This window comes from Eucalyptus grandis, chromosome 10, assembly GCF_016545825.1.
Source record: "Eucalyptus grandis isolate ANBG69807.140 chromosome 10, ASM1654582v1, whole genome shotgun sequence".
Taxonomy (NCBI): Eukaryota; Viridiplantae; Streptophyta; class Magnoliopsida; order Myrtales; family Myrtaceae; genus Eucalyptus; species Eucalyptus grandis.
In genome coordinates, this window is record NC_052621.1 from 35,392,852 (window position 1) to 35,405,674 (window position 12,823).

General features: G+C 36.0%; 2 protein-coding genes across 2 annotated transcripts; both read left to right on the top strand.

Annotated features, from left to right (window-relative positions):
• Nucleotides 1-3,894: 3,894 nt before the first annotated feature.
• On the top strand, nucleotides 3,895-9,951 carry LOC120288854 (probable LRR receptor-like serine/threonine-protein kinase At1g05700). Its single transcript, XM_039303032.1, has 6 exons — nucleotides 3,895-4,027; nucleotides 4,634-5,168; nucleotides 8,016-8,491; nucleotides 8,917-9,052; nucleotides 9,610-9,681; nucleotides 9,888-9,951. Exons 1-6 carry the CDS (start codon nucleotides 3,931-3,933, stop codon nucleotides 9,949-9,951), a joined length of 1,380 nt encoding a protein of 459 aa, XP_039158966.1. The 5' UTR covers nucleotides 3,895-3,930.
• A 141-nt stretch (nucleotides 9,952-10,092) lies between these two features.
• On the top strand, nucleotides 10,093-12,468 carry LOC120288855 (receptor-like protein kinase At3g21340). Its single transcript, XM_039303034.1, has 7 exons — nucleotides 10,093-10,112; nucleotides 10,310-10,470; nucleotides 11,223-11,425; nucleotides 11,561-11,687; nucleotides 11,785-11,847; nucleotides 11,933-12,122; nucleotides 12,252-12,468. Exons 1-7 carry the CDS (start codon nucleotides 10,108-10,110, stop codon nucleotides 12,466-12,468), a joined length of 966 nt encoding a protein of 321 aa, XP_039158968.1. The 5' UTR covers nucleotides 10,093-10,107.
• The last annotated feature ends 355 nt before the right edge of the window (nucleotides 12,469-12,823 follow it).

Genomic DNA, 12,823 nt, shown 5'->3' on the forward strand with positions numbered 1-12,823 from the left:
ACATAAAAAAATGTTAACCATAAGGACAAGACATATGTGGGTTTATTGGAACCATAAAGCATTCTCTAGTGACACAAGTTTTTGTGTCACGTAAGGTAAGAGAATGGTGACTGACAAATGGGATCTCTCTATGAGAGATATTGATACTACCATATTGAATCCATATCAATAAAGTTAAGAGCACTCGTAACCATGGAAGGCTCTGTGTGTATACATGCAGTTACGGCCATGATTCGGTGTTTAAGACTTTATGGGATATGATTGATTATTAAGAATTATCTCTAAACTAAATGTGCGCACATACGGTACGATGTCAATTAATATAGTCCAAGTGGGAGGATGTAAGAGTTTTCCTAATGTGGATTACATTAATTGATATTGTAATTTACTATTTTTACAGTTACCATAAAACATGGTTGGTCTAAGGTAAGATAGAAGGTTTCTTAATTAGTCTAATATGGGACTGGCTAGTGTGGGCTGAGTTGAGTCTGGCCCGTAATGAGGGGGCCTGTTTGAAAACTCTATAAATAGTGCTTAAGTCTCTCTTCTAACCATAATTCTCACATGTATCATCACCTAAGGGACGTTTACCTAACGTTAAACATGAGGGGGGCGCCTCATTGAACCAGTGATACGAAGGGCAATAGAGGAGAAAGACTTGATGCATGGATCCCCTTGATATGTGGGTAATCCCTTTTCTGCTTACGCTTTATGTTTGATGGATCCCAAAACAGGTGCGTTAATCTTTCTACTCAATTATGCATACTCTTGTTCTGGTTATGGAGATCTTGGGGTTGCGCAATTTGCGTCCAACAATGGAATCAACCGGCTTCGTTGAATTGGCCGCTTTGGGGTTTAACAATGATAGTGTACCCCTTGCTAGGTAAATGTGGAAATTCAACACTTATCCTTTGACACCTCAAATCTCATATAAGATGGGCGAGGTCCCATGATGTTTCAGGTAATATTTACCTCAAATAATCACTGCCTTATATGATTACTAGGAATATTCCTTTTGAAGGCTCGGCTTACTTGTCATAATATATGGCATATGCTAAGAGGTACAAATAAGACTTCTCTTTTCCTTTTTTGGAACAGCATGCACGGTGACCGGACCTTCCGTAAGCTTTCTTTTATTAGAACCTTCTGTGTCCTCCTAAACTCTGCAATTGAAGACATAAGTCTCATGTGTGAATCTTTAGCTGAAGCCGTAACTGTTCATGTGCCGATAAGTGTACCACCACCGCCATGCTAAATAGGTAGTGTTAGAGATGAACACCCAATCACGATTATCTAATTCCACTTGTGATTTCCTCCTACATGTTACATAACAGTATCCCAGCAAGCTTAAGATGACAGATAATTTCACATTTGATTGTGTGGTGACATATCCCTTTACTGCTCCATGTTATACCTTAATAGGAGAAAGGACATAAGACATGCCCTAATTTTTGTATGACATGCAATTCATTGTCAAAACTTCTTGAGTAAGCACTTGACTACCTATTTATAAAAAAAAAAAAAAAAATAAAAAATAAAAATAATTACTCAAGTGTCATCAACAATTTTCTTAACCGGAAAATCCGACATAGCATAATTTATTATGAATCAACTGACGTGACTTGCTGGAGAAATCCAATCAGCCAAAAATAACTTGTTCGCCTTAGTTCTTACCCAAATTGACTAGTCGGGGTTAAATTAGGGCCGAGAAGCAATCCCCAATCCTAATCCCTTGAAATTACTATTAAAACTGCAGCTGATTACCTGCAGCATTGTAAGCGAGAGCCCTAATAGAAGCGGAGTTGAGGTCATTGAAGAAGAGGAGTTGCGAGACCATGGATTGGGTGAGGAAGATGACGTAGAGAGGAAGGATGAGGGCAAGTGCGATTTGGGTGAAAAATCTTCCTCCAAGTGAGGACAATCTTGTAGGACTCTATAAATGCTAAAGAAACCCAAGAAATTGCAGTTTTATGCTGGTCTCCGACCTTTGTTTTTGCGCAGAAAAATTAAGAATTGAGTTATTGGTGATCTAGTTCAACGTGATTCTTCATATAGACCAACCGGAGAGGTATTATGTAAAGCTTTCCGTGGTCGCTGACGATGGGGTCGTTGGGTGCATATATCGTCCATCGACTGCGTCATGGTCCCCAATATCTCAAGTGTGAAACATTTGTTCATGATCATCACCTCCTCCAGGAATCACCCACGCCTTCATCGCTGCCTCCTTCCAATTGGGGTCCAGCGTGTCATAGCTCTCCTTGAGGTCGCGCGCCACCTCCCTGATTAATTTCTGTTAAGAAAGCTATGCGGAATTAAAATTTCAAAAAAAAAAAAAAAAAAAAAACACATAGGGCAAATCGCCAAAAATTTGTCGCTAGAAGCACTTAAGTAATCGTTTTTCACTAATATGCTACTCAAGTGATCATTTGAAAAGTTTTGATATTTAAGTGAACGCCACAAGAAAGTTATGATATTTTTAGATTTCGTTTGTTTCGCAAAAAATAAATGATTTTTAAAATATTTTCTTAACATTAATAGTTTGTATCGCTTGGAATAATTAAACAGTGGGAAAATTTTTCATTATCAATAATAATTTATATTTAAATATTCTCGTAAACAATAAAAATATGTTTTGTTCATTTATTTTTGTAAACAATGTATGGGATCATTTTTTTTAAAATATTTTTCAAATTATTTATTATTCACGGAATAAACAGAACTTTTTATGTCTTTATCGTTACCTTAATCTCTTTCTTGTCGATCTATATTAAAATACTTTTAAGCAAGATATTCCGGCGGCCCTATTTATAGGTTTAAACTTTCTTATATGAGATGCTTCAACAAGAGCTTTCTTGCTCCCGGTGACTGACGTGAAAATGTCGATCTTGAACCTGGCTGGATCGTACAAGTTCAGCAGTGAACGAACGATCCACGATTACACCAGAGACATAATATGGATTCCACTGTTAAAGTGAAGAAACATTAATGGCTTTCTTGCATAAATCCCACTCGCATGGGAGAGCGAAGGGGCCGGTGGAACAAAAAATGGTTAATTCGTAAAGCTATGTCCATGTATTCCCGTAAATTGTTGAATTACAAATCCAATGAGGAGTCGTTGCGAAATTACTCCCATATTGCTGGAGCCTGAAAATTGCACGACATCCTACCTCTAAGTTGAATGAGCATCTTCGGGGCTTTTCCCAGTAGTGTGGACATGACGTAATGATACATGTAAGGTGATGGAGCATAACAAGCAAAGGTGGTTTGGTCCAAACCATGGTAAGATTCGTTGATACCGATGATTCGGTCGGTGGTCATTACAAATGATACAGAGGTAGCAACGAAACTTCATAGCAATATGTTATTGCCAATTGCTGAAAATGTGAGCCAAAACTCTTCCTCCTAAAAATTACTTTTCCTTCTCATTATATACCATGTGGTTTTTCAATGTGGATGCCTCTAGCTGAAAAAATATAGTCAATTCCACGGTGTATTGTAATAATGATACATGTAAAAAAAAAAATAGCGAATCACATAACGTATTGTTTCTAATTTACCAATGGACCATACGTGATCAATCAAAAGCTGTCTATTGAGATTAATTGTGGCACTTAACTTTCGTACATCTGCAGATGAAGACCTAGCTTCAATTCTTGGGCTTCTTGCATTCGAGCCATGTCTCAGTCATTTATAAACTGAAGAAAATTCAAAGATGAGATTGATGCGGGGGCGAACCAGCACCACATGAGGTTGCGTTGACTTCTGATCCTCTTAGTAATTTGACATTAAGATGAGACTAATGAAATATACTGGTCTATAGCCATTAAGATGATGCCGGTTAAACGGATGAACGGAGAGCTCACGCTATAAATATAAGGCGTGCATGCATATCTTCCTCACACTTCTCTCTTCGACAATCTCCACTGCTCCATGACAATGGAAAGATCTATTACAGCTTTCTCGTTTGCGTTGCTTGCTGGTTTAGTTTCATCACTAGTCCCTGTGGTCCAAGCCCAACAGATTCCAGGTCTCTCTCTCTCTCTCTCTCTCTCTCTCTCTCTCTCATGCCTGCGCGCCTGCGTTGAGAAAAGTTTTTGAGTTCGCATGAGATGCTAAGAGAGAAGTTTTTCGGTTCCCATGAGTTTGCATGAGATGCTAAAAGATTTAGAGTTTGCATGCTTTGCTTGGACTATAAGGAGAGAAAAAGGAGGGAAACATGAGTTAAAATCTCAGAACAAATTATACTCTTTATAAGATGGGCGAGGAGAAATCTAAATTGTAGACATCCTCGACCCCAATTTTCTTCTCCCTTTTCTCCTCACAACAGCATGATATTTTTCCTGTCCCGTGGTTTAAGCTTCGTACAGTGTCATTGTCCTATCTATGACGTCAAGAAATGTTGGCTATCTCATTGTCTGCGCACCCCTCAATTAGTCATGACCACCTATTGAAACCGAGTGGTCTCTTCTTTGTATTCAGAATCATTTGATGTAAGTGTCAAATCATCGCCGCGTTAGAAACAATAACTATTGAACTATGCAAATGATCGAGATACACTAAATTTGTTCCAACGGTCCAATAAGATAAATCGTTTTTCTATTCACTGAGTTCTTTTTTTCTCTAAACTTACAAGGTTTTATCAGTATTGATTGTGGGGCAACTAATGTATACACCGAGGATGAAATCAGAATAAGATACGAAACCGATGAAGGGTTCATAGACTCTGGACAAAACAAGCAGATATCCATGACGTTCATACATGAAGGCTATCGACAGTGCTTGAATAATTTAAGGAGTTTTCCCAACAGAAAGAGAAATTGTTACACTTTAAAACCAGACCAAGGCAAGAACAACACCTACTTGATTAGGGCAAGGTTTTACTATGGGAACTATGATGAAAAGAATCAGATTCCTTCATTCGACCTATACATTGATGTTAATTATTGGACCACGGTGAACTACTTGGGTCCTGGTTATGAAGAAATCATGTACGTGTCCCCAGCAGATGATATCCAAGTGTGTCTTGTCAATACTGGCAATGGGGTGCCCTTCATTTCGGCATTGGAACTAAGACATATAGATGATGATGGCATCTATCGATTAAGATCTGGATTCTTGGAACACGCTGGGCGACTGGACATCGGAGGTGCCTCGGACTCTTTCATCAGGTAATCAGCTAATTTTTTATATACAGATGCATGGTGATCATAGTCAAGAAAGACTCCGTTTTCTTTTTAATCGAATTTAACCATTTTGCAAACTATTGAAGGCACATGTACCTAATTTAACAGAAAAAATGAAGCCAACCGAATTGGTAACGAGTCAAATGTGTGAAAGACCAAAAGGGGGCCATTACACAAGCAAAATTGAGCAAAGACGCAAGTTAAAAAAAAAAGGCCAAGAAAATCAACAGATTTCGAAACAAAAGACATTTAAAATATCATTAAAAAAATGATATTAGACGTCAAAGGTTACAACAAAAATCATTAGATGATTGAAAATGTTAAAAGAGCAATAGAAAAGCCATTAGGTCCGAGGAAAAAGAATTAAGTTATTTGAAATTTTTATATTATAATCCAAATCAAGATTAGTATTTCAGATATGTATCAAAAACACTTAAGTTACTTCAACATAACAAGCGGACTGGTTGATTTATTTAGGAAAAATTTCAACGCCATTGCAAAAATATTAGAATGTAATCATAATTATTTTTTGCCTTAATATTCAAATAAGTATTCAATAAACTAATACGTATTATATACTATCATAAAGGTTTGAAATGAGAACATTACAAATTATTTACTAGAAACATTGGTGTTATATATATATATAAAATAAAACTCACCATCTGATGATGTGGTTGAGAACCAATCATTTAGGCGAAATTGATAATTACATTTCCGTTTAAATCTTTAATAATATAACAAATTGAAGATTCTGTAATATGAGGAAATTCACTCTTTATTGGTAGATAGTCATGTCAACAAACGTAATCATATTCCTTGCCTCCGTACCGCCGATTTTAATCTATTTATTGTTATTATATTATATAAAAGGAAGCTCCTCTTTTAAGGGAATGCAATATATTTTCTTCTTCAAGAATATTTAAGTAGACAAAATTTTCAATTAACAGTTTCATTTCACCACCGGCGTATCTTGAACATAAAATTTAAATCTTTTCCATTTTACAAACAAATGTATTAAAAATCTAAATATTGAAATATTATTCTCTTTCTTCATAATATAGGGTTAATGACATAAATTGTACTTAAACTTTGGCTCCATGTGTAATTAAATCCTTGAACTTTACCCCAAGATATAATGTTGTCTCTAAACTTTTAATTTATTTTATGTGATCCTTCTACTTTTAGTACATGGTCAATTTATTCCTTGAATTACATGAAAATGTTTAATGTGGTCCTTCCATTAATTCAAGTTCAAGGACAACATTAAACATTTTAAGGACTAAATTGAAGATGTATCGAAAGTTCATAGACCACGTTGAATAAATTAAAAGTTAAAGGACTACATTGCATATTGGGATAAAGTTTAGGGACTACATTGAACAAACTGAAAGTTCATGGACCATATTATACATTGAATTAAAGTTCATAAACCTTTTGTATCATTTTTTCTACAATATATGTGCGCATTTAATTTACTTAAAAGGTATCAATAATTTATCTATTAATAATTAATAGTTCAAATTTTTCATAACAAGATGATCATGCAAAATCTCGTGAATGTCAATTCTTCGCATACACAAATGCGTGTACATTAGTAAATATATAATGACAGTGTCTTCCCTAAGTGTCCCCTTTAAGGTTGACATATAGGATTCTTATTTGCAAGGGATATATCAGGTTGGAAGGAGCATTTTCTTATACTCTCCATTCATTTTGCTTCTTATTTATTGCTCTTGTCCCTCTCCTTCCTCTCTTCGTTGTTTCTTTATTTTAATTGCACCTCTTTTGCATCAAAGAAGTCTCGTGCCTTGATAATGACATAATACTTTGTATTAGTATACAAGTACGTTTACTAAATAAAAATACATTAATCAGGTGCACTTGAGACATAGTAAGAATAAACGAAATATAATAAGTCAAAACATCGTGTTGACTACAGTATAATAGTTGCTCAAAATGATTAATCCCATGTTAATGATAGAATACAACAACTCGCGCAAAGCATGGATTATATCTAATATAATATAGAACTCAATGTCTACTCATGAAGAGGGGACTTTACATATACATGAAAAAAAAAAAAAAAATGAAAGTGCTCTTGGGATATTCATTAAGGGCTACTAGTTAAATTTTGAAAATATGAACATTTGTATTTAAAAAATTATAATTTCTTGATATATGTTATGAATATGTTGTATTCCAATATTCACAGCATATATCGGTATGCGTTTTTTATAATGTTAGTGATCTTAACTAGTGTCACTATGACACTTGTTAATAATATGTAGCTCTTCGACCAAAAAATGAAAATATGTATCTCTGAAGTTTGGTGCGAATACTCATTTTACGTAAAATACATTATTAATATACATAGTTATATAGAAGTCCTTACATTCCATCCGAGAAATATTTCAGCAGTGGGAGAAATAGATCCTAACCTCGTCCGAACCCTTCTAGCCTGAAAAAGAAGAAAAATCACATTTGGGAAATGCTATAAAACCAATAACATTTTTGTTTAATTACGTAAAATGAACTTTATGAAATCGATGATTTGTATGTGCAAACGTGCTACAAGTCCGTGGCCACACTTCTTTTGACAAATATAATCAACTGCACATCATATTGCAATCTTCAAGTTTGGCATTGAATCACCAGTGAGATATTCTGATTTTCGTAACCAACCAAAGCATCAGCTTTTCGCTAGTAATGTGATGAATATGGTAAATTCTACTTTTCTGTTGCTTATCCATATGAATTGGCATTTGCTAGTCTCTCAGTCAATTGCTTAATTGTTTGCTCTTAAACTGTTTGCAAAAATGCCTCACTGAGGTACCCTAAAGATGTTTATGATCGGATTTGGGAAACTGAAGACTATGCTGGTTGGATCTTTCTGGACACCCCATCTATCATTAATTCATCTGACGATAATGATGCTTATAAGGTTCCTAGCGAAGTTCTTCGGACCGCTCAAAGTTCAATCAATGGCAGTACTCCCTTGCGTTTAGGATGGACACCTTCAAGCTCTGCAGAGAAATGGATTGTGTACTTTTATTTCGTTGAGATTGAGAGACTGACAAACGGCCTCCAGAGGGAGTTCACAGTTTCCATGAATGATAATCAATTCATGGAGATAGTGAGCCTTGAATACTTAAAGCCAGTGGTTGTAGTCTCCACTCCTGTTAGTGGGTCGCTCATCACGTTCTCGATTGAATCGACAAATAAGTCTGGAAATCCACCGATCCTCAATGCCGTGGAGTTCTATACCATTGGTGATCTTCCAAATGTACCCACAGCACAAGATGATGGTACGCTTTTATTCTTTTACATATTGTTATTGTCTACATACACGTACAGTTGTGCTCCAACTGACATGGACAATAATTAGAGAGATATTCCAATGTCAGTAAGTAAGATTTAGTAAAATCCTATGCTAAATATACTAGTCTCCACTATGGGTCCTATTTTATTTGTGAACTCTGATCGATAATTGCTTTGTTGGGATCAACGCATGTGGTTAAGTATTACTTTGCTATCTGCTTAATTCCCCGTTTTGGCTACTTTTTGCTTGGTAATTGCTGGAAAGTCTCTTCAAATTGAAGCCCTGAGATGTTACGAGTCTTTTAAAAAATTGTAAGTCTGTATGACTTATAAGTGATTGATTGCCACAATTTTTTTGCATCTCTATCCTTCTTTCTAAATAATATTGTCTCTTTTGTGATTTAAACCACAGTGAAAGCTATTAATGACATCAAAGCGACATATCACATTCAGAAAGAAAGCTGGCAAGGTGACCCATGTATACCAAGTATATACACATGGGATGGTCTAAATTGTAGCAATGGAAATCCTCCAAGGATCATATCATTGTGAGTCCTCTAGCAATGTTTCTCGATTACTGATTTTCTAGGTGAAATTTAAAAGAAATCTTATACGTGATGAAAACTGGAAATTTTAAGTATCAACGAGAAATAATATTTAAGATCAATGCAACCTCCTGAAGTGAATTCCCACATGGGATGGTGACATTTTGCGGCGGGTGTGAAATTAGGAATAATTTATGAGCTCTCTCCAATATCATGTGAGATTTCCCAATAGCCTACTTTTCCTATTTTTGACATTAATGTTCCAAATTGCATTGTGTATGAGCACGTATTGGGTCCTCCGAGAATAATTTTTAAGTAATCTAGGTCCAAAAGTAACCATAAATTATAGAAAAAGGAGATAGTGAGACCCATGCAAGGAATCAAATTGACAATTATGAATGGTCTTCCGGTACCTAAAACATTCACACTAGGACCTAAAATATCTTCATTCTGAAGAATTAATTGCATAAACTTTTCTATATTGTGCCAAAAAAAAAAAAAATACTGCCTTTATGAAGATGGCAATGACAGGATCCTTTATTTTGATGTCTGATGGTCAGGAAATTGAGCTCAAGCAATTTGGTGGGCGACATAGTCTCATCACTGTCACGTCTATCAACAATGGAAGACTTGTAAGTATCACCATAGCTGAATTAGTTGTGTCTGCATGTCACTCATGATTAAGCACCCTGGGAGTCAACTCATGATTTAATGATTAAGGTTGTGTTTTAGGAGACATAGGCTATTGAAATATTGCCCTAATGTGTGGAAACATATTGCATTTGGCTATGGAGCTGGTTAACTTGATATGAGATGTTCTAAACTTGCTCTTTCCCAGAGATTTGTCCAACAATAAGCTTACGGGAGCAATACCAGAAACTCGCAGAATTACCAAATCTTAGATTTCTGTAAGTTTATGTGGCAAAGTGAAGCAGCAAAAGATTTGAAGTAGACAAACCTCTAATCATGGCTATATTTGCAGAAATCTAAGTGGAAACAACCTAATTGGATCAGTTCCTAAAGCTCTTAAGAAAAGGGTTCTGGACAATACTTTAATCATGAGGTGCTCTCTCTCTCTCTCTCTCTCTCTCTCTCTCTCTCTCTCTCTCTCTCTGAGTCGTATGCAACTTCTATAGGGTGGAAAGACTATCAGCATGTTCTTTTTAATGTGATTAGAAACAATTAAGAAGGCCAACTTGTCATCACCATATGGCAATGTTGATACGAATCTAAGTTCAGCTATTTCATTCTTTGATCCAGTTTGGCAGAAAACACAAATCTTTGCCTAGCCGATCCTTGCGTGCAGAAGAAGAAACAAAATTCCATCCTCGTTCCAGTTGTTACATCAGTTTCAGGCTTCTTTTTAGTTCTCTTTGGTGCTTTGGCTATTGTTTGGTTAATGAAACGGAAAAGAAAAGCAGGCAAGCGTTCTTACTTGTGTTGTTCACACAATCTACACCGCATTTGACAACAATCTTGACTTTGGTTATCCATTGGTACAAATCTAACTGCAATGTGTCTTTTCTAGGATAATTTAGTCGAGAAAACACAACTCAGCAACTTACTGTCTCTTCCCCCCCCCCTCACCTCCCCACTCGGATTATCATTTTACAATCTCATCAACCTCAGGAATAAAGGAAAGTTGGCACTAATACAAATTCCCCAATGCTAGTAATCTTAATTACATAGTGGTCATAAGAAAATGGAGAGAAAAGAGAGACATGGATCTCCACAACATGGTTGCATTAGCATCGCAAAGCATATGTGCATTATTCGGCTTAACATCATGAAATTTCTAATTTTTCTTTTCAAGAGTAACCATGCTATGTACGGGAATGACATATAACAGCTTGATAGTACAATTTTGTCCTTAATATTCTAAGGCTCCCAAAAAGATAATTTGATTGTGCGATCACAAACTAATCTTTGTGAATTGAGTAAAGAACAATTATCTATATGATAGCATGTTGAAGGCAGGCGACATAGAATCCCTGCCTAGATCTTTCGATTATTGTCCTCTTCTCCATTAATATAACTCTTAAAACGGGATTGGTAAAACCCTTCATATGTCTTTTAATTGTTGTGGATGCAATTACCATGGGAAGTTATTTGCCATTAAAGTCTACTACCCAACGGGGTAGTCACTAAACTCATAGAAACTTTTTTGGTACAGAATCTAGTGAAATGACATTGAGATTAAAGAATCGACCTTTCACGTATGGAGAGGTTTCAAGAATCACTAGAAACTTTGGACGAGTGATTGGTGAAGGTGGATTTGGAAAGGTTTATCTTGGCACACTAGATGACGGCACCATGGTTGCTGTGAAGATTCTCTCTAAATCATCAAAACAAGGGTACAAGGAATTTCAAGCCGAGGTTAGATAGGATGATGCAATCACTCTTCCTTTTAAGATCAACTTATGCTAACACTTATGTAGAAGTTTGTTTAGAAACTTCCTCTTAGGCTATTGTTAGTATGCATTATTATAATGCACAATTATGACACTGCAGGTACAACTCTTAATGAGTGTTCGTCACGAAAACTTGGTTTCTCTATTTGGATATTGTGGTGATTCCAAGCACATAGCTTTAATATATGAATACATGGTCAATGGAAATTTAAGGCAACATTTATCAGGTGCGTATTTATGTTCTTTTCTATTGTTTTCTTCTCTAAAATAGTCCTACAAAACTCTATTTCTTGCTCACAAATAAAGTTAGGATGTATCCAACAGAGGACCATCCAAAGGTCTTGACGTGGAGTAAGAGACTACAAATAGCTGTGGATGTAGCACAAGGTACGTCAATGGGATATCCACCTTTTTAGGTTCTTTTCCAACATTGCTTTGGCGTTGTTGACGTGGTTTTTGCAAGGAGTTACAGGTTTGGATTATTTGCATAACGGTTGCAAGCCACCCATCATTCATAAAGACTTGAAGACTACAAACATCTTGTTGAACGAAGACTTCCGAGCCAAAATAGCTGATTTTGGCCTATCAAGAACTTTTGCCACTGAAAATGACTCTTATGTGTCAACTTGTCCTACAGGCACTCCTAGCTACCTCGATCCCGAGTAATGGCGAAAACTCTATATTATTGATCTAGTTCAGTTCAGGATCTCAATTTGCATATAAAAATTGGCAATGCCTACGATTTCATCTTTGACTTAAAGATCCATTATTTGTTCTTCCTTTCCACCCAGGTTTCATTTTTCTGGAATCTTAAATAGGAAGAGTGATATTTATGGTTTTGGAATCATACTCCTTGAGTTGATCACGGGCCGACCTGCAATAATGAGAAGTCGGGTGGTAGTGCCAGCATGCACTTACTTCTGGTTGATTCCTATTGTTGAAAGTGGTGATATAAAGAGGATTATGGATCCCATGTTACAAGGAAAATTCGATGTCAACTCGGCTTGAAAGTAGTGGAGATTGCTATGTCCTGTACGCGATCAACAGCAAATCAAAGGCCAGACATAAATGATGTACTGGTAGAGTTGAAGGAGTCCTTGGGGAGCAAATCAAGTGGTTCCTTTGAAATGACCTCATTGAAGCTCCATTCTTATAATGCCCCTGTGGCAAGGTAGTAGAACTTTTCCAATCTAAAAGGGCTCCCTTTGTTTTAGGAAAAAAATAAACTTTTGTCTGTAAATTTATACTATCTTTTTTATTGTGTCATCCATTTCCCTTTTTTTAGTATAAATAAGTCTTTGAAACTCGCTTTATAACAATGATATCCTTTCATCCTTTGTTACTTCTTTCTCCATTCATAATG

Bases quoted from the DNA above. Each gene is read 5' to 3' on its own strand.
- LOC120288855 (XM_039303034.1), top strand. The intron at 10,471-11,222 runs GCAAGCGTTCTT...TTTTTGGTACAG, and splicing joins GAAACGGAAAAGAAAAGCAG to AATCTAGTGAAATGACATTG. The intron at 11,426-11,560 runs GTTAGATAGGAT...ATGACACTGCAG, and splicing joins ACAAGGAATTTCAAGCCGAG to GTACAACTCTTAATGAGTGT.
- LOC120288854 (XM_039303032.1), top strand. From the start codon at position 3,931: ATGACAATGGAAAGATCTATTACAGCTTTCTCGTTTGCGTTGCTTGCT. The intron at 4,028-4,633 runs GTCTCTCTCTCT...TAAACTTACAAG, and splicing joins CCAAGCCCAACAGATTCCAG to GTTTTATCAGTATTGATTGT. The intron at 5,169-8,015 runs GTAATCAGCTAA...TGCCTCACTGAG, and splicing joins GCCTCGGACTCTTTCATCAG to GTACCCTAAAGATGTTTATG.